At 40.3% G+C, this 25,665-nt stretch overlaps 1 protein-coding gene across 1 annotated transcript in view; it reads right to left on the bottom strand.

Moving 5' to 3' along the window:
• PDE11A (phosphodiesterase 11A) overlaps positions 1-25,665 on the bottom strand; it is a 357,140-nt gene that overhangs the window by 161,444 nt on the left and 170,031 nt on the right. The window contains exon 6 of the mRNA XM_008687179.2: positions 14,244-14,376. Coding sequence (XP_008685401.2) covers positions 14,244-14,376 — 133 coding nt within the window. The remainder of the gene's footprint in view (positions 1-14,243; positions 14,377-25,665) is intronic.

Below are 25,665 nucleotides of genomic sequence, written 5' to 3'. Positions count from 1 at the left end.
TGTTTTGATTTTCTTCTGAGAAATTAATTTTCCAGATATCTTCTATTTTTGATACCAGTATGTTAGTTTCTTTTTTTAAAGCACTTTTTTGGTTTTGTTCAAAAAAATCTTTCCCTACTCCTAGCGCATGAAGACATTCTCCGATTCTTTTCCTAGAACTTTTATTGTTTTAGCTTTCACATTTAGATTTGCAATCAAACTGAAAGTGATTTTCGAGAATAGTGTGAGCTAAGAGTCAAGACTCTTCCAACATCTATTTATTTACCACCTCCTATGCACCAGACACATGGCTGGGTTTTGAGGACACAAAAATGAATTTAAACAGTTGTGTGAGGAGCTCACAGTGTAGTAAAAATAGAAATAGTTAAGATAAAATAAGTGTCCAAGTAAAGCAATTTCAAAATACTATAGAAAAGCCATCAACTCTGTTTAGAGAAACCAAGAGTAGCTTAAGATCCTTAACAAGTGTGTCTTCAAGGACAATGATGGCGCCGATGATGCTGAGCTAACGTTCACTTCCTGTCAGGCATTGGGTTCAGAACCTTCACATGCATTATCGCCTATACTTATTAAAAAAACCCTGCAGGTAGGTACTGTTAGCTTCCTCCCTCTCAGATAACACTCAGAGAGATTAACTGTCTTGAAAGTGGAGAGACTGGTTCAAACTAAGTCAGACAATAACAAACACATCCATCAAAGTTATCTTCCAAAAGAAACAAAGTGATTTTCTTTCTCTCCCTCAGGCTAAAGTCTGACTTACAGCAATGCTAGTGAGGCAGGAAGAGGAGGAGGTCGATTGCACAGAGGTCTGGGAGGTATCAGCTACAGACTTGGGCTAGCCAGAGCAGTGCTAGAATGTATGGGTCTGTTTTGTTCTGTTGAGGGTCATACACACTGGTGGGTAGTCCCAAACCAGCACGAGGAGGAGGCACAGTTGCCTCTGCCAACTCTGGGACAGCCATAGCCCCGCTCTAACCTCTCCTAAGAGATTTGCAGCAGCTGAGGAAAAGGGTCACTGTGCAAGAAGACAAGAACATGCAGTGAGTGAAAGAAACCAGGAGGGAGACAGCTTGAGAGGCTGGTGGTGAGAAGAATAAACCTTAGGCTGTTTATCAATTAAATAAGAGAGAGTTTTGTGTATCAAAAATTATTGTAGTTCCCCCAAAGAATTTTTTATTCTGGGGAGGTTCTCCCATCCCTGCCGAGGGTAACATGGAAACTTCCGGTTTGAGTAAGACTGGCTGGAGTTCCCGGATGTGGGGAACACAGAAGTCTGAGCGAAATTATTCTGAGTTCAAGTTACAATTGAGATGGCCTTGGGAGAGGAGGAGCTGAGGCACTCATCTTGGAGTCATCAGCCTCTCGTTTGGATTGAGTGAGTAAAATCACCAAGGAAGAACTTGTGCAAGGAAAAGGCGAAAAGGATGAAAATTGCACCTGAGAGGACACAGTATTTTGGGCAGAAGAAAGAGGAAGGTGAGGTCAGTGACAGGAATAGAAAAGATATCCAGAGCTCATATTCGTAACCTCAAGGCTTTGTAGCATTTCTAAATGTGTGAGTACACTGCTACAACCTTTCTGGAAACAGATTTATTGATGTATATCCAGAGTCTAAAAAGTATAAATACCCTTTGACCCATCATTTCCTGTGTCTAGAAATTTATTCTATGGTACTTATTATAGCTATACACAAAAGTTTATATATAAAGGTGTAAACTGTAGCAATACTAATGATAATGCTATATTAGAAATAACCTGAATACTCAACTGGAGGGAGTTGGTTAAGTAAAGCATAGCACATCTATACAATGGAATATTATCCATCTAATTTAAATCATGTTATAGAAGAATATTTGATAAATGTGGAAAATTTTAATATATTAAGTGGTAATAGTGTGGGTGTCTGTAGGTGTACAGACACTTACATAAACATTGGAAAATCCTGGAAATATAACCACAGTAGTTCCCACCGAATGGTTTGCCTATGGGAGTTTTTGTTTCTCTACTTCTTTACTTTTTAGAACAGGTTCAAGTTCACAGCAAAATGAATGCAAGTACAGACAGTTTCCATCCCTTGCTCCACATATATAGCTCAGCCTCCCCCACTATCAACATCACTCACCAGCGTGGTACTTTTATTACAACTGATGAACCCACACTGATACATCATTATCATCCAAAGTCCCCAATTTACATTAGGGTTTGCCCTTGACGCTGTACATTCCACAGGTTTTGACAACTGCACACTGACCTGTATCCACCATTATAGTATCATACACATTAGTTTCACTGCCCCGCAAATCCTCTCTGTTCCACCTGTTCATTCCTCCATCCCTGCTCAGCTCTGGCCACCACTTTTCTCTCCCAGCTTGACTGAGGTAGAATTGGCAAAATTATAACATGGTTAATGTGTATGTCATGATGATTTGATACATGTATACATTGTGAAAGAATTCTGCCTATGAGAGTTTTTCAATTACTCTTTCTGCTTTCTAAACTTTGGATAATGAATTACTTGTAGACAAGGGGGAAAAGTTATTTTCTAAATAGAACTAAAATGGAATAATAGCGTCAAATTTAGCAGAACAGTCAAATAGGATAAGCACCAAACATGGGTTATTGAATTTAGCAACACAGAAGGTTAAATGAAGACAAAGACAGGCAAGGCAAGAAGGGGTGGGATGAGAAATAGAAGTCAAGTGGTTAGTTCTGGAGGAGAGGAAGGCCACACTGAGAGAGTGGAGCTGTGTTGATCCAACGCTAGAGGCTTGCCTGGGCTGAGCACAAGAGGAGAGGAGGGGCGAAAGAGAATGCTGAGAATGTCCTTAAATCATTCCCCTGCAGCTGAGGGAAGGGAGTGAAGCTGGCACTAACTGGCGATGAGAGTAGTGAATAGAGAGTGGAACGATCAGCATGCTTGATGAGCCCAGCATGAGGGAGACGGGGGAAGGAAGGACAGCAGAGTATGAGGGGCGTGAATTTTTTGATTTTAAGATCATTAAGGCAATCTCCTCCCCCCTGACTTGTCTATCTGGGCAATGCTGTTGTTTCTGGAAAGTTAAACGAATCCAGGTTAGTTAATATGACCGTATGAAACAGCAAGGGCTGGGAGCATATATCATCTGCTGCAGGGGCTGAAGGAGAAGAGATGAAGTCCACCACTGGAAGCACAAGACACCTGAAGAATGAATCCCAAACAGGTGAGGAGGAATAACAAAGGAAGAAGGGAAGAATCACCTCTGTTCATCACATAACCCCAAGTCTTCAGATTGTATCAGTCAATGGAGCTCAAACATATCTATTGGCCTCTTGACCCCGACCAAGTCACCGAAACTTTCTATGTCCCCATTTTGTTATTGACATTTCTCTCGTGTGCACCAGAATGTTAACACTGGCTGTCTCCAGATTTTGGCATTATAGCCAATTCTCATTTTTTTTTCCTTTGTGCTTTTTCTTATTTTCCAAGTTGTTTTATAAGAATATGTGTGAAGGGGTTTCAAAATTTGTAAGGTGTTTTGCAAATGTAAATATTACTAATATTGAGAGGAATACCTGCCCTCAAATATCTGCCCCACTGTTCCACAGGGCTCCTGAACGATCATTCTCAGTTTAAAACTCCCATCTTTAGAGTCCCAAATGTTAGACCACATGAGACTAAGCAGCCTTTCTAGAAGGCTACAGTTAAAATAAACATATGATCTGGGAGTGCCTACTTCTTTCCAATTAAAGATGTGTATACCTAAAAATTTTGTCTCATCTCTGTCCTCATTGGGTATTTCCAGTAAACGGATCTACTTGGAGCCATCAAAATACACTTGTTATATTTTCGAACCTCTCGAAGGTGGTCAGTGGAAATGTTAAGTGAATCGGTACTATAACACTATTCTTTAATATTCAATGTGTTTCCTTTCCCTACGAAGATATGTACAATTTTAGTATTTATTTATTTATTTAAAAAAGTTTTTATGTATTTACTTGAGAGATAGAGATTGAGTGAGAGAGTGAGAAAGAGAGAGAGTGCATGAGCAGGGGGACGGGCAGGGGCAGAGGGAGAGGGAAAAGCAGACTCCCTGATGAGCGCAGAGCCTGATGAGGGGCTCCATCCCAGGACCCCAATGTCATGACTCGAGCCGAAGGCAGATGCTTAACTGACTGAGCCACCCAGGCACCCCACCAATAATTTAAAGCAATACTTTATCTGCCAAATGTCAATCTACCAGAGAGAAATTCTGGTACTAAGACAAGCTGAGGGTAGAGACGTTCTGACGTCAGTCCCTTGATTTTTCTGAAACAGTAGAGAGGCAGTTTCTTTTTGCCTACCTTACCTACACATAGGATCAGTCCTAATGGCTTCTAGAACATACCTACCAATGACTCCTTGAATTTCTGACAAAAGTACTCCTAGAAAAATAACTGACCTTTGGGCTTAGAACTGAGGTATTGCTTCACCTCCTACGCAGCAAAGTCTGTTCCACTCTTAGAACCACAGGAACCCTATTTGTGTTCGCTCCCCACAGCTGCCTCATTCTATACCTTATTCAATTCTTAGTAATCGTCCTAACTTTCCTGACCTTCCTGGTCATCTGGAATTGTTATATCCACTGTCCAGTCTTCAAACCCTACTCCCCGGAAGGTATCTCAAACTAGCTTACACTAACTATCAGCGACTGAGAGATTACTGGTAAGCAAATGCCTTTCAGCAGATCCACAGAGCTCTATCCCTTAATGGTTTCAATTTTGCACATTTCCCTCTGTAACAGCAGCATAGCTGATAGACCAAAGGCGTTACAGGAAATAGACAATGAATTGTCCTGCTGGGCTAGCACTCAGCATCCCAGACCATGGGAGTGCTTTGCTATGAGGCTCTGACAGGCGAAATGGGCTTTAATGCCCAGAGCCCCATTATCCTTAAGTGCTACATGACAAGGGCCAGAACTACTGAGTTGTCTTCAACAGACTTTAGTAATAGGAAAAAAAAACCAGAGAAAGAATTTCATATGGAAAAACTGCATGGGATTGAAGCATGATGGATTTAGGGTCATGACACCTTTAGATTTAACTGTGTAACTCTAGGCATCAGCCACCCACGGCAGAGGAGATCTGGGTGCTGATGGGTTTCCCGCTGCTCCTAAATTTTAACAAATACATATACCACCAAACCATCCGTGCATAAGGCCTGCCCTACTTTTTAGTTATTTCCTGTCATCCCCCCCTTGCCAAACCTATCCTATTTAAATGTTGGGTCCAATTGTTCATTCCTGCTGCAGATAGAGAACAGACCCTGCATGTAATGGCTCTGAATATTCTCTCCATAACTATACAAATGGGGGGAAATACTAAATTAAGCAATAGAATATTATACCTTATAATGACTAAATAATGCCTTGTTGTGCATTAGTATGCTTGTTTTAAGGTATTCTTTTGAATCTAGTATGAAAAGAAGGGCAGAAAGCTTCACAGATAATGTACTAGATGCAACTAATTATTGGGAGTTGAATTCATAAGCACAATGCCAGCTAAAAGCAAGATCAGAACAACCATTTCAGGGTGACTGTGTTTGTAAATAAGAGTGTGCACTCTGAGAAGCCACCTGATTCAGCAGCAGCTCATCTGCAGACACTTTATATACCTGCTGTTGGGACAGTCTCAGGCAAAGAAGGATTTTAGGATAAAATCCATGCAGCACGCTCCACTGGCTAGGGCAATAGAAAATAACCATCTGAATTCCCCAAAGATATGGCAAGGCAAGTTAATTTCCTTAGATCTTGCATTATTTCAATTCTGGTTCTGAGTAATAATTTCTAGTTTTTAGAGGGCTCACAATAGCCTGGCAAAATATAATTTCACATAAGATATCAAGGGTCTAAAATTTTAAAATATCTTTATAATTTTGCCTGATTACAAAAAGAATGCAAATACTTGTGAAATTTTTAAGCAAAAATAAAATTAAAATCTCTAATCTTGCCATCTCTAGACATGGCAACTATTAACAGTTTAGTATAAGTTCTTTCTGACCTTTTCCTATGAATATATAATATGCTCATTCATCAATATACGATATATTCAACAATATATATGTTCATATATAACATAGATAAAATATTCAACAATGTTGAACAATAATGACTATTAAGTACTAAACATTGTTCCAGTTGTTGCGGAGACATCAGTGAGCAAAACAGACAAAATCCTCACTTTCACTGAGCTTACATTCTAGTGAGAGAAGACTGGTGGCAAAAAATACAGAAGAAATACAGAAATAGGTTACATGTTAGAAGGCGTTACGAATTACAGAGAAAAAATAGAGCAGGATAAAGGGGATTTAATATCAAGGTTGTCAGGCCTTACCACAGGTAATGTTTGAAAGATGACTTTAAAGAAGTGAGGATCTGAACGATGCAGATATTGGGGAAAAAGTATTTCAGCTGAGGGAACAGCCAGTGCAAAGGCTCTGATGTAGGTGTGTGAGCAGCAACACATTCTAGGAATAACAAAATGACCAGTGTGGCTGGAGTAGTAGGAGTCAGGGCTGGGGCCAGATAATGAGGTGCCAGATGGTGTAGGGCATTGTAAACCTCGGAAAGAATTGTGAGTTTGCTTTTACTCTATCTAGTGACATAAAGAGGCTTTGAAGAGTTTGTGAGCAGAGTTGTGATATGATATGACTTAAAATTTAAAAGCATTTGGCTATTACATCAAGAACAGAGTATAGAGGGGCAGAGAGTAAGAGGCTATGGCCATGAAATCGTCCAGAGATGGGGGTGACTTGGACCGGGTGGTAGCAGTTGAGTGGTGAGAAGCGGTCAGATGCTGGATAAATTTTGCAGGTAGAGCCACCTGGACTTCCTGATGAGTCAGATGTGCAACATAAGAGAATGATGCTTATAAAATTTATGTCATATGCATCAGGAAGGACTGAGTTGCCTTAATAGAGACAGGGAAACAGAGAGGAGTAGGCTTGGGAAAAAAAAGATTGTGAGCTGTTTTGGACATGTTAGGTTTGAGGGGTCTATGAGAAAAATATGTGTATATATGTACATATATCATTCTATTCATACTTCTATACATTATTCTATACATACTGCTTTGTGGCTTTTTTCTTGTGGACATTTTTCCATATCAGGACATATGGAAGGTCATATGGGATGGAGATATTTTATGTGGATGCAATTGTAGTTATTATTATAGTGTGGTAGGCAGAATTCTAAAGATGGTCTCTAAGATTCCCACCTTCCATCATCCACTTTGTAGAAATCTGGTATAATCCTCTCCCCTTGAGTATGGGCAGGACTTGTAAATATGACAGGATCATCACTTCCTTGATTAGGTTATGTTATGTGGCCGAGGGGATGGGATAGCCCTCTTGTGATTATGTAAGTCACTCCTGACATCATGTAAGCCTCTGTCACAGCCAACTGCAGTGAGATTCTCCTGTTGGCTTTGAGCAAGTGAGCTGCCATGTTGTGAGAGGGCCATATGGCTAGTACCTAAGGGCAATCTCTAAGAGTTGAGAGAGACCTTTTAGTAGCAGTCATTAATAAAAGGGAAACCTCAGTCTATAACTGCATGGAACTCAATTCTGCCATTACCCAGATAAGTTTTGAAAAGTGCCAAAATCCACATGAGAATGCCACCTGGCCAACACCTTGATTTTAGCCTTGTGTGACCCTGAAGTAGAGAACCCAGCTATGCCATGCCTAGATTTCTGACCTACAGAAACTGTGAGATAAGAAATGAGTGTTTGTCTTAAGTTGCTGAATGTGTGGTGTCTTGTGATGCAGCAATAGAAAATTAATACACATGGTGTTCTGTCAGTGTCTTCAGGAGCTGAGCGTGGGCACCCTCTTCCCAAGGAGCAAAGGATGGGTAAAACTACAAAACCTACCACTTACATGATCACCTGTGAACATGAGTGTTTCTTGAGCCACTATAAATAAAATAATCAGGTATATCTTTTCTGTCCTCCATCCTTTTCATGGAGGATGTAACAGAGTCTTGTAACAGAATAAACATATAGTGATCTTCATAAGGTTGCAGAATTTAAAGCTCAGAAATTTGGTTCTGGATCTGTGGAGTATCTTATATAACCATTCTGTCATAATTTTCCACCCATAAACCAAGGAGTTTGGCCTTAAAATCATGCAGGCTATCAAGCCCAGCAGGTGCCACTCCTCAGAGACAACTCAAACAGGCGGACAGAAGGCAAGTAATCACTGTGGCTTGCCCTCTAAGTTGCTCTGTTCCCCACAAGGAGGGAACTCCATTAAATATTTAATACAGTCACAAAGAGAATACCCAGCAGGTAGACAACTATGATTACTTGCCCCATAGCCTTCACAGCAAGTTCCTGGCAGCACCTGGATGGGCTTTATATCACATGAAACACATCCCTTTGTAGTTTCTATTAAAAGGAAGACCAACAGTTTGAAAACTGAGGTTTCAAAATAAGGATCATTCTCTCCCTGCATATCTTTGGGCAGAGTTTGTGAGGACTTCTCAGAAGTCATTATAAGGTAGGAAAGACACCGAAATTGGAAATCTAGTTTCTATTTTAGCTGTACAGCTAAGGCAAAGCCTGGCCGAGTAAATTCTCTCTTACTAACAGAAAATAGACTCTGGCATCATGAATCCCCAAATTGACAACCTTCCTGTGTTAGCCTAAACTGGAAAAGAAACTACCAAATGCACATGAGAAGACGTATTGGGGCTGGCACCCAGTTAGCGATCTAAGACTCCACGAGATGGTTCACTGGGCGAGTTACTCATCAGTGGCTGCTGGACAGTTTCATTCATGGAGAAGGGAGCACGGCCCTGTGCAATGCCAATGATCAGGAGCATCGTCTGGGCTCAACAGGAGAAAATGCTGAACTCCTATTGTGTTCAGCCATGGAGATTTTGGAGTTTATCTATTGCCTTAAGTGATACTGTGGTTTGAATGTAGGCAACGGGGTTGTGTTTGAAATATACCAGAGTAATTGGTTTTTCAGCTATATGTTTTAAAGATTGGTGGGTTGTTCGGGCCTGGATAGTGTGGCTGGCTCCTGAAATTTGATCATCCTTAATGTGCCTTGGTAATCTGGCCCCTGGATGTCTGGCCATCCTTGCGAAGAGCCAAGTCTGCATATTGCTGGCTACTTGAGGACAGGATATGGTGACCATCTCGCCACGGCAGCCCAAGGCCACAGGACATGCATTCAGCCTTCATCACCTTTGTAACTAATATCTGTTACTGTTCCTCCTCTGAGAAGACAAGGAGAGAACTAGCTGACTTGATAACCTGTAGGTCATCAGATTAGTGCCACCGTCACTTCTTTACTGTCAACAAACAATCACCCTTAACTCCCTTCTTTGGCTGGAGACTTTTCTCTTCCTTCCCCACTGAAGCTGGTTTGTCAGTAATCAAGGTCTGCTGGTCTGCCGCTCTGTGTAAAGGCCCCTCATTTTAGAGAAAATGACCTGCTTCTGCCAACCTGTCTCCACCCAAAAGAAGAAACTAGTCCTCAGTCAGATAAATATCTTCACTGATATTTATACAAAACTGCATCATTTACAAAATATTTATATAGAATTTTACATGTTACAATATATACGTGAGTAGTATGTCCAGGATGACTCAGCAGGTGAGCGGAGCAGAAAGGACAAAAAGGTAGGTCTGCTGGCCAACATTCACGTGCCTTTGTGGATAGAGGAAAGACGGAGTGGTGATTCCATTACCCAAGCAGCCCCTCAGCCTCTGGTCCCTATAGGAGAGACCAGTCAAGGAACTGAATTAGGAATCAGAAAGTCCAGTCTGTTCTGCGCCCTATCTTGAGGAAACTGTGTGGCCTTAGGCAAGACACTTCAGCTCTCTGAGTCTGTTTCCTCATCTGTAAATTAAAGAAATCTCTAATATTCCTATTAACTGAAAGTTGACACATCTACAGTATAAAACCCCAGAATAAGGCCAATCCATTTTGGGGTGTTCTATCCGAGGACACTACATTGTCTGATGAATTGGGGTCCTTCTTCAGTAAAGAAAATTCAAGTTGCCAGAATTAGCCATTGAGGCACTGAGAAATTTAGGCTAGAGACCAGCATTCAGGGAAATGTATTTCTGGCTGATTTAAGTTCATCATATAGATTTATGTTGAGAAAATCTGTAGGAAAAATAGGAAATGCTTTGAAAGGGATTACCCATGCTACCACTCTGCAAATTATCATTCTTGTTAACCAGCTTCAAACTATTCAGGGAAGTGAGTGAGTGTAGAGAACCAAAAAGCAAGCGCTTTTTCCAGGGAAGAAAACTCTGAGAGATGCTCTACTAATCCTGGATTAAAAAATTATTTCCTTATATTCTATCAGTAATAAATAACTACTCAATTATGATTAGTGATAAAAATCATGGGCCCATAGCAGACCAAGAAGAGAGGACTCAAACCTTTGCAGGAAGACAACACAGTTCTAAAAGTTACCCTCTACCTCTAGGATGATTCCAGAATTACTTTTAGTGCAAGAATGAAGCAATTTCATTTTGTCATGACATTTTTTTTATCTTGAAGAAAACACTTAAAACATTAATAAAAAATATTATCTGAAATGGTTGTCTTTATCTTATGATCTACACCATCTTACATCAGGCTTCATGGGGAGAAGGTTGGAGCCTCTTAGCCTCTTGGCATCATGGCTTAGTCTGGAGTCTCATTCATTATTAACATAAACAGTTGACACCTGTCCCTGAGGCAAAATATACTTGAGAAGGGAGGAAGCCCAAGCAGATAAATAATTTTGCTTTTCCTGGCGTAATACATAACACACACACACACACACACACACACACACACACACACACTATAGCATACACACACATTCATAGGACATATCTACTAAATGCCTGCTTTTAGGCAGAATTCTCTCACTCACCTCCATCTACACTGATTAATTCCTCATCAATTTTTTCCCCTTAGCATGAGAAGGGAAACATAAAATAACTTTAAACTCCAATACCATGCAAAGAGACCATGTAAAAATCATATATAATGCATCTTCAGATTTTCAATTGAAATCTGGTATTAGCTATGTGGAAGATTGAAAGCATTTTAGGTGGAAGACCAAGAAATCATGTTGGTCTAAGTACATGCTTTATTTTATCAGAGGGAAGAGAGTGATTTCACGAAACAGTCACTGCTTAACCTACCACAGTTTACTGTCTTCAGGCATCGTTGCTTCTAATTACTGGATAAAAGCATGAAATTTTTATGCCCAATCCCACAGAAGTAACTGTTGCACTTTTGCTCAAGAGTCCACACTGTTCTTTTTATAGATCAGTGGAGCAAGCTGCTTTATTAGAATGGACTACAAGCGAAGAGAAAAATGTAAAGTGGCTGTATCACTAATCCGGAAGAGATGTGCTAAAAGTCTGCAGACATAAGGATATGGTATATCCAAGATCACTAAACTGTAGGAGCAGAAGTATTCTTGAGGTATTAATTGTGCTTGCTATATGTGCTGTTTTCCACAAGGAAGAAAAAAGAGCAATGATTGGACAAGAATTTTTCCTTCCCTGATGAAGGCAAAGACATTGCTAGCCTATGACCCAGCATGTCATTCTCCAAGGTAGAGACACTAGGAACACTCTTGCACGTGTACACTTAGAGACATGTACAAGAGTGTCCTTAGCAGTTATGTATGTGACAGCCAAACATGGAACCCAAATGTCCATCAACACCATAGTGGATAAGTAAAGCAAGACTTATTCATACAGTGGAATACTTGGCAGCAGTGAAAATAAATGAATGAATTGCAAACTCACATGACTCAGGAACACACGTTGAATGAAAAAGCAAGCCACGGAAGAATACATACAGTATAATTTAATGTATATAAAGCTCAGAGGCATGAAAGATATAATGATTTATTTGGCATGGATTCAGACATATGCAGTGAAACGATACAGAAAAGCAAAAGAATGTTAAGTTCAAATTAGGATAGGGTTACCTCTGCAGGGAAAGAAAAGGGGAAGGGATTAGGGAAGATCTGTACAAAGATTCATAAGTAATAATCATGTTCTTTTCTTAAACTGGGTAGTGGGTGTTTACAGCCTCATGTTTTGTTATACCTTTACATATGGCTAATTAGTCAACTTTTTAAAATGGTATAATTTGTTGATTCTTTCTTTTCCCCAGAATTTGACTTCATGATCCAAAGCTAAGAGCAGGGTAACAGTAATCCATAACAAACTTAGTACTAAAGTTTGGGATAGGAATCAACCATGACCCATTTACATCTAATCTAATATGATGACTTGGTAACAAGGAATTGGCAATTAATAATTTTTCTGCGTATCAAGTCTTTCAGTTTGTTCAGCTATTACTGATTGCTTCATAAAACTGTGTTTAGATATCTGTTCTTCAGGATTCTCTCTCCAGAAGCAAGGAAAAAGAAACATGGCAAAACACAAAACTTCATCAAATCAGTCCTAATCCAATCGCGATGCTGAAGTATACAAACATTGACCTCTATAAATTATTTCTGCTCTGCCAATCACAGAACCAAGGTGGTAGTATTTTCTCACAAAGGAGGACAAATAAAGAAGCTTTAGACTGTGTACTTTCCCAAGGAAGGTAAGCCAAAGCTCAGAAATAATGCGTCAGAACTGAAGAGAGCTAGAGGGTGGTCAGGGTTGGGACAGCCAAGGGAGCACGCTGCAGAGACACCCAATCCGACCCGGAGTTCATGAAAGGATTTGCAAGGTAGGAGCAGCGGAGCTCCATACTCAAGAATTAATAGAAACTACTAGAGGACATAGCCTGGGGGAAGAAAGCTCCAAGCAGCTACAGAGAGGTGGTAAGTTCTGGGGAATTAAAAATTTCCCTGCAGAGATCTGCAAAGATGACGTGACGGAAGTTTGAAGTTTAGCTGCAGCCTCCTGAGACATCATGTCCCACTCCAGGCATGGGGCAGCACAGGGCAGGCCTGAGGAGGAGGTCTGTGGAGTCTGGAAACTGGGACTTAATCCCTGTCTGTCTCCAGAGTCATCATTTCAGCTTAAATGTTCAGTTATTATTGCTCATCTATTCTCTGTGCTGTAGCCACAGAGGTGATGTGATCTTTCTAAAATACAACTCTTATATGGGGCGCCTGGGTGGCTCAATCGTTAAGCGTCTGCCTTTGGCTCAGGTCGTGATCCCAGGGTGCTGCGATCGAGCCCTGCATTGGGCTCCCTGCTCAGCGGGAAGCCTGCTTCTCCCTCTCCCACTCCCCCTTCTTGTGTTCCCTCTCTCACTGTCTCTCTCTGTCAAATAAATAAATAAAATCTTTAAAATAAAATGAAATAAAATACAACTACTGTATCTCCCTGATTTAAAACTCAACTACTGGCTCCCCATTGCCTAGAACAAATACCCCAACTTCTTCACGTGGTTTTCAAAGTCTTAGCAATCTGGTCTCTGCTTCCCCCTCCAGCCTCATCTACCTGGTGCTTTCCACAGTGTTAACTCATCTCAGCACCCCAGCCCCTCAGCCCCCATGTTCTCTCAGCTTTGCCTGGAACACATCTCCTCACCTTCCCTGTCAAAAAAACTGCTACTCTTTAGATCTTAGCTTGGCAATCTAGAATAGGAAACGTGTAATTTATTGAACACACACACACACACACACACACACACACGTATTTTATAAATTCATGTAAATTTATCTGTATGATACTGTACTTAGAATTTAAACATCTACAAGTCAGAATCTATATTGCTTTAATATATTCTGCACAATGTGCCTACAAAATTAACATTAAACAATAACACAAACCAATTTACCGTTTCTTGGGAGCAATTTTAAAAGACATGGTAGTTGTCCTAGCATCTATTGGGAAATAACTATGTTATATACACATTTTTATTGATAACTATTTCATAGTTTAATATAAACTATGTTTAATATAAAATGTTCACGAGTTAATGCATGGGTACTTGTATATGGGTACATTTAACATAAAATGTATCCAATTGTAAAAGAGCTTCAAACTAATACATAACAAATAGCTCTTTTGCCACAAATCAGTGTAGAGAGGAGGTTTTTGTTACTCAACAGTAGGCAATGCTAAAAATCTGATCACAGGAGAAAGATGCAAAAAAAAAAAAAAAAAAAGATTGCCTGTAAACTCAGGGGCTGCTGTCGATCTACATGATGTCCCTCTTTTGTTTCAACCAGCAAACCATCACCAGGGTGACAAGTGAACCTTAAGGCTGCAACCAGAGAATTCCTCTTACCTCGGCATCAAAGCGAGGATCCTGGTAGGCATCGCTGATGTTCACCGGAAGGCCTGTGGAAGCCACTAGCTCAGCAACACTGTTATTTATGAGCCAGTCGGAATATGATGATTTCTCCATGCTTTCTTTGAAACTATCAAAACCAAAGCAGATAGTAAGAAAATAGAGACACATAAGTTTGCTTGAAAGCAAATCTCATAAAACTATACTCATAGTAGGATTTTCTATCCCCCTTAAGAAGGGATAAGTGACTCGAGTCACGGAATAGCAAGCTAATTATCAGTAGCTACTTCAAAAAAAAACCCCCAAATTTACCTGATGTAATGTAAAATAATCAAATCCGTGGGAAGAAATACTAGATTCTCTATGCTCCAGAAAACAACTCTAGGTTGTATTTAGGCCAAAGCAGACAGACATAAAGTAAGTCATCATGTAATGACCGAGATCGGCAATAGGCTGCTAACATCACAGCATAATAAATCCCACTGACCTCCCCAGTCCACTTAGCTGAGCAGACTGGACGTTTGACACAGGGAAAAATTAACCCCAGAACGGGGAAAAAATCAGGAAATAAATAAGGAGTTTACATAATTTTAAAGGCAGCAAAAGAGCAGATCTAGACCATGCGTAATCTTAGTAATTATGTACCTATTTTGTAGTATGTCTCAGAGTTTCTTAACGAAAACACATTTTGTGAACTTTCTTTTGTATCGCATTCACTACAATCATCAAATTTACAGAAATGGCGTAAGAATTAGTAAGATTCCCTATTCCCTCCCTCCCTTCCACCATTTCTTCCCCAAGTACGTACTGAGCACTACCAGGAGCTATGGAAATGCAAAACTGAGTACTGTTCAAATTCGCGATGTCAAGGAAAATTTTCGTGGAGGATGTGAGGTTTGTGACGTGGCAGGTGAGAACTGAAATTACATAAATGAATGCAAGTGTGCTGGGGCGATGTTTTCCAAACCACACCCTGTGGAAGCCTAGGTTCCAGGACACGTGAGTGAGTGTACCACAGATGCCGCATGCGTAAAGAAAATACTAAACACTGTCACTTGTTGTTACTATGCAACAACGTGCCGCAGTGTGGAATCCGTGCCACCCTGAGGACCAGCGGCACGGAGAGGCGCCCAGATGCATGAAGAAGTGGGAAGCACATTCTTTAGCACCATCGGTAGGTGTCATCCGTAATGACTGCTGGTCTGGGTCTGGTGAACGTAACATATACTTGTGATGTTAGTCATCCCTTCTGGCATATTAAACACTACTAACACATCCATTTATTCGCTTTGGATCTCTGGCTGAGGAGTGGAAGTTTTACTAAAAAGCAGACCTGTGTATTTCTCACGTGGTGCCTAAATCAAAGAAATAAGACTGAGGATTTCAAAGATAAGATGACGCCTTTCTTTTCTACAACAAACAAAGGGACAACAACAAAGTCCATGTTTTTCTTCTTTGCTACATTATATCTGTGAGAAGGGACATTTTATGTTGTGCTGCAATGAAAGCAAAATACAGGAGGAAACATGGTAATGCACCTGACAGGAGGATCCAGTAGGATGAAGCCATTCGTAAGCTTATAAAGGAGTGTGACTGAATGCTGCTCATTTCTTGCAGCGATTAATTGGTCTGTCAATTCACTCTGTGCTGTCTGTGTACTTTACGCCATTCTACAGTTTTTAAGAAGTGTTCTGTGGTAAAACAGTTTGGAAAGTGCTGAGCTAGAATGTGCTGGGCAGAAGAGCTGCTGCTGGACCCTGGGGATGAGGGAAGAAGCTGAGGGAAGAAATGGTTGGGGCAGGGAAAGGTGAAGGGCCAGTGGTGAACACCCTAAGGAAGGAACCAGTTTCATCAACAAATGCGAAAACCTTGAAGCTGGGTCTTTCAGGGTGGGCAAGAGTTCAGCAGGGAGAGACTGGGGGTGGTGAGGAGGAGAGCACCAGAGGAGGAGGAAACAGCAGGAACAGAGACACAAAGGGAGAAGAGTACAGGGTGTTCTCGGAACACTGAGCAATCCTCTTTGGTGGGAGCACAGGATCCATGAGGTGGGGAACTAACATGAAAAGAATGTCAGGGCTTAAAGGTGGCGCCTTTGACCACGGGGCTGAAACCTTAGTCACAGGCGATAGGGAGCTGGTGTAGAGTACGGAGCAGCGAAGTGACATGATTGGAACTGTGATTTCAGGAAGGTCAATCCAAGGACACAGAGAAAGAAAAACTGGCTAAGAGAGATGAAAGGTAGAGCAGCCAAGTTGTGCAGGTGGGAGGTGATGATGCCGGTCCCTCAAGAGGGCCTACAGAGGACTCTGTGGGGCTGGGTGGGCAGCCGGTGTGGCTTATGGATTGTACAATTCTCTACATTTTATAGATCAGAAAACTGAGGCTCAGAGATGCTAAATAATTTTCCTAAGTGGAAACAGAATTTTCAGCTAAGTGTGACTGCAGAGCCCCATGATACTCTGTTTATCCTGTTGCCTCTCAGGGAAGGCATCAATGAGTAGGAGTAGAGCAAGAATAGTAGGTTCTCACCGAAAGAAAAGAAGGGAGTGGCAGTCCACGTCACAGAGTTTCAGGGAGACTCTTCAGGTCATAAACACTGCAGTCTGAGACTGCATGCAGTCAAAGGAAGAGGGAGGAAAAGGCATTGGACTTGATCATCCAGAGCTGTAGGTCCCTACTTACAAAATTCCCAAGGAAAATGATGGTGAAAACACTTACTGAGCAGGGGCTCCAGAAAGATTCATTCTAAATCTGAACATGCCTAGAACTGGCTTTCATTCAGGCTGCGTATGTACTGCAATCAGTCTAAAATTGTAGGACAAAGGAAGACAGTCAACTCTGTGCAAGGCACTGCACGTAAGCACTGTTGAGGTCGTTTCTAGAAAGCACAAACTATGGTCTCTCCCCTCACAGAGGCTGCCACCTAGATGGGGAGGTAAGAAATACACACACTGACACTTACACAATGAACAATTTAGGCACCCAGTTCAAATTTCAAATGAAAAATGTGTCAGCTGTGCTGACTAGTTGCCAAGTCAATGGTACCGATCAGGAATGCAAAGAAGTGCAGGGAGGAAGCAACCATCCTGGCTGTTGCGATCAGGGTAAGGTTACAGAGGGGAGGGGAGATTATAATGAACCTATGGCTGCAACAGTGCAAGTAGATGTTCTGAAAAGCACCTCATCATTTCTTCAGTTTATGTTGCATGGGTGCATAAACTAAGGCCCAGTGGGACAGAATGCTCAGAGACAGACGGTCAGGAAGGATGATTGTCACTCTGAGTATTTATACCACATTCTGGCTTTTGCACCAATTCAACTTTCCAATCTTAAAATTTTACTGTAATGCAGAATTACAATGTTGAGTTAGAGTTTTCGAAACCTTTCTTTCTTTCTTTCTTTCTTTCTTTCTTTCTTTCTTTCTTTCTTTCTTTCTTTCTTTTTCTCTTTCTTTCTTTCTTTCTTTTTCTTCTTCTTCTTCTTCTTCCTTCCTTCCTTCCTTCCTTCCTTCCTTCCTTCCTTCCTTCCTTCCTTCCTTTTTTTAAAGATTTTTTTTATTTATTTGACAGAGGGAGAGTGACAGAGAGAGCAAGCACAAGGAAGGGGAGTGGCAAAGGGAGAAGGAGAAGCAGACTCTCCACTGAGCAGGAAGCCCGATGTGGCACTCAGTCCCAGGACGCTGGGATCATGACCTGAGCTGAAGGCAAATGCTTAACCGACTGAGCCACCCAGGAGCCCCGAAAACCTTGCTTTTTTTTCAAAAGGATAATTTTGTTTTATGAAAAAGACCATGCGTTTTAGAGTCAAATATACCTGATTCAAATACCTATTTTGCCACTTCCTAGCAATGTGATCTCAGGCAAGTTGATTACACTTCATCTGTAAAATGGGTATAATACTACTACTTAGTTATTGTGCAGATTAAGGTAATAATTTATACAAGTGCTTAACATATTTTCTGGCCCATAGTAAGCATTTTTTAAAAAGTATCTACATTTTAACAGGTTCTAAAGTAAATTCCACATGTGACAGTAGCCTTTGTACATTTTCCCAATGAAGTATTGTGAATTCAACCACAAAGGAAAGGGCCCAAATTATTTCTGTTTCTTGGGGGTACATCTGGTTCAAAGGATGAGTTCTTTCATTAAGGTCCTTATAGGTCAACTCCTTTTGATTGATGAGAGCTCTTTTATTCTGTATGTCTTCCTCTCTTTTGATTGATTGCTGTTGGAGAAGAACATGTTAAGATCATGGACACAGCCATGTGTGGTTCTGCCCTGCAAAGGGGTGCCCTGTAAAAGGAACTGAAATCTATTCCTAGTTGTGCATGTTGGCTTAGAGCTGCATCCATCTAGAGGGAGTACTTTTTCTATTCTCACAGAGAGAAGAAATGGAATAGAAACCGTATGGGCTGACAATGGCCCTGTTTCAATCTCTCTGACAAATGGACATCTAATAGCAAATTGAATGTCTTTAGTGACAGGGAACTCATTACCTACCAAAATATTCCACTCCATTTTGTGGCCGCTCAACTTACTTCCTAATAATCATCCTTTGCTCCCAGTCCCATGGGATCTCATTAGCTGACAGCCCTTGAAATATTTGGCAGTAATTAACATGTTTCCCATAGTCCTCCAACCAAGATCATTCTTTTCTAACCAGCTCTAATTCCTTCAGCAACTCCTCCTCTGGCATGCCTTCCTTATTCTCACCATCCCAGTCCTACATGTATCCCTGCTGATTAATAGCCCTCTTGATGATGAAAGCCAGTCCAGAATAGTCTTCTCCATGGGGTCTGACCAGAGATATCAAATCCAGTACTAAGATCTTCAGTTTGGGCCAGAACCAAGATAAGGAGAGTTACTGCAGTTTGGAAACCCATCAATATCGATTACTCTGTAGTTTGTGGGTGCAAATGGGATCATGTCAGTTCAGTGGATCTTAGCTGCCATGTGCATAACTGCCAGACCACAGACACTTCCAAGTTCTCTCCCCCCTCTAGTCTCTAGGGAGATTTATTCTTTTGCTTAAGGCCCCTTGTCAAAGCTTTGGAAGCCACTTGAGGGAGACCAGACACTTGAGGGTGCTTAAGTTTCATGGGGTAAAGGAAGAATCCTCTCCCCCACAGTCTGCATTGTATTTTAGCCCCTAGGTTCCAAGGCCATATTGTTTATGTCTACCCTGCCACAAGTTTCCTCATTAAATAGCCCTGTCAGCTTCTCCCATACTCTTCTCTGTTATATGCAGGGAACTGGGGTGGGCTGACTCTTCTTTCAGCAGAAAGAAAAAGACATTTACTGATCATCTCATGCAAGTGGACGTCTGGTGTGATGTTTCTGGGTTTGTGTATATTTTGCCAAGATATTTACTGTATACCAGTGCACCATAGAGAGAGGAAAAATGGCTTAAAATTCTATATGACATACATTTGTTGAATGTTTTGTTGAAAATCAAGTTTTGAGAAAGCATTAAAATACTTCCAAAGTTTATATATTTTAATATCTGTCCACGTTTAATAGCTTCTCATATTCAAATAATAAAACTATATTGACCCTTAAGGTGGGGATGTTAAAATAAATTCTGGCTTAAAGAAAAACAAACAAACAAATAAAAAACAGCAGACCAAAAAAAAAAAAATCCTTGAACTAAGAGTCTGAGAGAAGGAAAATACAGCTGTCCCTTAACTTCAGTGACTCTTTCTTAAAAAGTAAAAATTAACCACTAAGCTTATTTTAACTCTTTAAAAAGTAGACCTCCCTAAGATCAAGATTTGTTTAAAATAACATGAAAATTGTAAAGAAATTTTTTACTTGTATTTTACTAGAACCGGGTACAGAGGAAGATGGAGGTTTTTAAGTGAGTTTCCCACAAAAGGCTACAGTTTAGAGTCTTCTTTCTCAGTGGTATTTTGCTTCCAAATTTGAGACTCACACTGACTTCAAAGAGAGCTTCATGAGCTCAAATATATTGACAGTGGAAGGATAAAAGAGAATTGCCCTATTACAGATAACACATAATTCCTGAAATGTGGCTGCCCTGAAGTGAGGGCCAGTGAGGTAAGATAGAAAGCTGAGGACAAGTTGCAGAGTAGTGGAGGAAAGAAATCAATACAAGTAAAACAAAACAAGACAAAATAAAACACTGCTGGACAAGTAACTTCACCACCTTCAATTGTCTGAAAAACCTATCTTAGCTAAAGATTCAAACAGAGAAAACTATATGAAAATACACTTAAGGCTTTTTTTAAGAGTTAATTCTCAAAATGAGTCTCTAAATTAGAAGACAAAATATCTGAATAAAATAATGTTAATCATTAGACTGTATCTGTATTGACATTTTTGTTCTCAACCCTAGAGTTTAGTGTTCACTAGAGACTCCCAAGACTTTGCTCTTTCAAGAATGACCATGTTCCCTACTAAGTGATGGACAGTCATGGGGCAAATCTTGCATAAACATATAATAAAGGTCTTTTCCTTTTTGCTTAAAGAAGTTGGCAATGGGAACCCATCTGTATAGGGATGGTCAGCTAGCTCAGCCCTGCCCCTACCCATACAGAAAGAGGTATAGGAAGAAGCTGAAGGGGACACACCTTTGGGGAGCTTACAAACAATGACAGTGGTTTGTGATAAATGCCATAATGGAAAAATGCACAAGGCACTATGGGAACAGAAAAAAGGAGGGTCAGTTTTGTTTGAGTTGGGAATGGTATTTGGAAAATCACTTCCCAAAAGGAAGTTGGTCTAGGCTGGGTTTGTAGAAGTAAAAGTTCATCTGGCAGAGAAAGAAGGTAAAAACAATCCAGACAAAACCACAGCATGAGTAAAGCTTTAGAAGTGTGAGGTTTTCTGTATTGATATGATAAATACTAGAGCTAAAACTGAGGATACATGGTGGAAGTGATCAATAAGGCTACAGTGGAAGAGCCAACCAATATACTGTGTGGTCCCGTGGACGTACTTTGTATCCACAACTGAATATATACTGATGATTTCCACATCTACACCCGCAGCCCATTGAGTCCTGTCTTCCCTACATATATATCCAAGCACTTCCTGGACATTGCTTCCTTGTCATTTCCAGGCATCTCAAATTTAATGTTTTCAAGACTAGCTAATATATTCTCTCTGATGAGCTATAACAATCATTAATGAAAACTGTGACCATTAACTAAAAATATATCATTAGGTTAGGAGCAGAAGTGTCAACATAGAGTCTAGCATCTATTTTCTCACTGTCAAGGAATGATTGTCAATTGCCCTCTGCCAGCTTGAGTATTATCCAGTGGGAGCAGGGTTCAGAAAGGCAGGACAGGAACTCCAAGAACTCTTTAGGACAGATACTTCTTTTTTCTGTTTTGCAAACAAAAACTGTTTTTTGATCTATAGTTTGTGCCTGATACTATTTGCCATTTTGTTTCATTGATTAGAGGTCGTTCTGAGCTTTGGTTCACAGAGAGAAAGTCTATTCCTTACTTTTTCTTTTCAGGTAAACCTATCTATCCCTGGATCCTTCCTGAAGCCTCGAGCTGTGCAACATTATTTGAAGTTGTCTTTCAATTAGGAGATTAAGAAACTAAGTCAATACCAGTGGGACTCAAAGCTAGCACCCCAGCAGGGGAGTCTTAAACACCCAGAACTGGCACATGAATAATCCCCTACTGGCTTCAGTATATCTTTGAAGGTTACCAAACAATCTTTTAGTCATAAAAAGTAATGGGAGAGAGTATAATTAGCAAGCAGAGCTAGCCTGTCAATTCTCACAGGGTGGTAGGTGAGGAAGATGCTCTAAGTTGCAGAAGTTCCAAAACTTTATCATGACCTGTTAATGGACTTACTTTTAAGGTCTTGCCTGAGGACACTTCATCACACTCTTATTTCTCCTGCTTTAAGCATTCTGTGTTATTAGAAATTAAGACATGGTGACCAAAGAACGCATTTTCTGTCCCTCATTTCCTCAAGTTGTACGATTAGAATGATGAGATTTATCACCCGCAGGAGTTGGTGTCACTTTGGGGAAGAGTCTTGTGACTCTCAGATGGGTGTCAGATGGCATCACTGAGTGGTTGATGTCTACAATTTAGCATCATATAGTGACAACTGCTTGGTTTCACAGCCAAGCAAATCTGGAAGGGTTTTTCATATCTTGGTCCAACATTTCCTAGTTGTGAGACTACAGATAAAATTTTAATAACTTTTAGTTTCCATAATGGAAAATAGGGGAAGTAAAATTCATTTTACAGGGATGATCTGAGGATACAATAATATAACGTTGATGAATGCATGGCACATAAAAAGCTCTCAATAAATATCAATTCCTTATATCACAAAGATTTTTCTTTTATAAAAACACTAAGGTGAGACATGTTCTGTTTAACTGCTTCTTTCCTGGGGCAGGAGAGATGTTAACTGTTTTTGGCTGTGGCATCATTGTCATATTTGGAGACATGCTGAAGAGAAAATGCGCTAGCGGCCAAATTGTTGATAATAGAGCACACAGTTAAAATTCCTATCCTGTTAGATGTTTCAAGCAGCCCCACCACATCTCTCTTTGGGGGTGCTGTGGCCAACTGCACCCATCTGTTATTTGATCTTCGAGAGCATACCTTCCCAACAAGTCCCAGGGATACATCTACACAGCAAGAAAAGAGAAGAGGACTCAATGTGTTAAAATATTAACTCAAGCATGTTAAATAAGAGACCTACAAAAGTAAGAGTCAAATATAAAAACCAATCATTAAGGTTTTCAAGCTGCCATAATTCTGTTTACTGCATAGCAGCAATCTAAGAGACAGCTGACCTACTTTATTATAGCTACTTTATTATGTTTGATCTCAGTACTTATTCATGTGCCTTGTTGTTCATGGAACATTTTTATAGCTTTCTTCTCCTCTGTGACAGTTTTTCTAGAGTGACAAACCCATTGGCCCAAAATAAACAGGGGTAATGAGAAGGTTTGTCTTTCATTTGAGTCTTCATGTCAAAGGCAAGAAAAAGAAGAGACAGAAATTACATATGTTTAAGAGGTAAAGGTTAGATGCTTGAGAAATATGTGTTCTTGACTTTCTTAAGATTTTGCAAGACATACAACTGCATTTTATAAATGTTTCCTCTCTTTCACTGATGTTTAATTCTTATAATTAGTATCATGCAAATGGTACAGGGCCACATACACCACTAGTGTCATGGAGGGTATTTATAAAATAGGGTTATTTGGAGGGAAAACATACAAGCCCAGAAATATCAAAGTGACATGACTCCCTGAGAGGTATGCCTAGGTCAGGTATGAAATGTTTCAGTGGAAACACTACAATCTCATAACACTCTATATATTTTTAGGGAAAGGAACTGGAAATATATAGTTGACTCTGGAACAACAGAGTTTCCTGGTAAAGAACTAGCCTTTATACCAAGAGGGAGCCTCAGAGTTCAGTCTCTGGTACCAGTCTTGTCTTCTGCTGAGCTAACTCAGATCTGCGGAGCCACCTCCGTCCTAAACAATGGAAAGGGGATAAAAATGAGCCTCCTGGGCCATCTGCATCTCTCTTCTTCAATTAACAATATTAAATATTGGCATTATGAGGTTCAGCAGCCCTGAATTTGCTAGATAATTGTCAAGAAGAATGTCCTAAAGTTCTTGTTTTAAAGGAAGTGACATAGCAGCATAAATCTTGCTTCTGTTCCAAGATGACTGCGGGTGGTGGTGACAGTGCTGTTTTAATTTTTAACATTTTAAAGGTTTTCTTCATTTTCTTGAAATCAGAATAGATATCATTTTTTTATTTATACAAAATACCCATCACAGGCTTCCTAGCACATGATTTCTAGCACAGAAGAAAGGGATCCATGAAGAAGAATGTAGGAAAAAAGAATATATTCATCACATACTGTGGAAATGTTTTACCTTACACCACTGTGTGAGTTTGTCTACCATTTCCTATCACTCTAGGTAATAGAGATTAAGAAGAAGGTAAAAAGAAGAGGACAATCTTCCAAATTAGCAGCATAAGGGCCATTGAAAATTTGTTCCTCCATAAAAGGAGTAAGAACATTAGCAAAAATTGTCAAAATCAACTTTTTGAGAACTCTGCAAATTAAGGAAAGGCTTGCAAAAATCTGAGGAGTGTTTATTTAAGAAGAACAGTTGAATTTCTGTAAGGACAGCAAGTTTTGGGGGGCATTTTAAGGGACTTTATTCCCATCTTGCTCCCCCCAACTCCAGGGTAGCTAGAAGACCAAGAGCTACATAACCATGCTAGCTGGGGAAACCAGCAGCAAAGAGAGAACAGATTTGGAGCTCCCTAAAAGTTCTCCTCAGAGAACTGTCATTATTTGACCTGTTTGGCAGCCCCATCAGAAACCTCTACTCACAAAGTACGTCTTTATTCGACCCGACCTGAGACTTGCTCACTGAGAACAGCCTTCACCTCCGGGGCATTTGTGGGAGAAAACCAGCAGCAATTGTTTAACACTGCAACTGCTGTAGGCGGGGATAACAGTTGCAGCTAACAAGAAGTGGACTAGAAAACGTGAAAGAAGCAGCATGGCAATGAGATATTCCTAGGGGGTTTTGAAAAGCTCTGACATATTCCTGGACATCTAGAAGGGCACACTCATGTGCAGAGTTGTATGTATGCCCAGGAAAGACCAAGAAGGCCCTAAGCCCTTACCTCTGGCTGACCTTGAAGCTCTGTGTAAGCAGAAAGCGAAAGCTATGTAAACTTCCCCTCAGAGAATTAAAGGTATCATGCATACAGAGCCCTCAGCGAATCAGGATGATTATTGGCTCAAGGCTTTTAAGGGAATCTGTGTCCAGTCATTCACCGATAAGAGGCTAACCAAGCAGAGAATTCAGTTGCCACACACAACAAAGAATAGTTCAGGAAAGTCACTAAACAGACAGCGGCAGCAACAATAACAGGAACAAAGAGAAGCAACAACAAACCCTAGATGAAGTGAGTGGGAAGTGGATCAGATCTCCAGAGTTTCCACACTGTATCATTTAAAATATTCAATTTTCAACAAAAAAAATAACTGAGACATATAAAGAAACGGGAAAGTACACAGGAAAAAAAAACCAGTCAACAGAAACTGTCCCTGAGTAAGTCTAAATGTTGGACTTACTAGAAAAAGACTTCAATCAAACAATTATAAATATATTCAAAATACTAAAGGGAACCAAATCTAAAGAACTAAAGGAAAATAAAAGAACAATGTCTCACCAAATACAGAATATTAACAAAAAGTTGGAAATTATAAAAAGAACAAAAAAAGTTCTAGAATTAAAAAATGCAATAGCTGAAATGAAAAATTCACTAAGTTTTCAATGGAAGGATTGAGAAGGCAGAAGAAAGAATCACCGAATTTGAAGATAGCTTAATCGAAAATATCTGATTTAAGAAGCAGAAATTGGGGCGCCTGGG

This window comes from Ursus maritimus, unplaced genomic scaffold (genome assembly GCF_017311325.1).
Source record: "Ursus maritimus isolate PB19 unplaced genomic scaffold, ASM1731132v1 scaffold_1, whole genome shotgun sequence".
NCBI lineage: Eukaryota > Metazoa > Chordata > Mammalia > Carnivora > Ursidae > Ursus > Ursus maritimus.
This window is presented reverse-complemented; position numbering and strand designations above follow the sequence as displayed.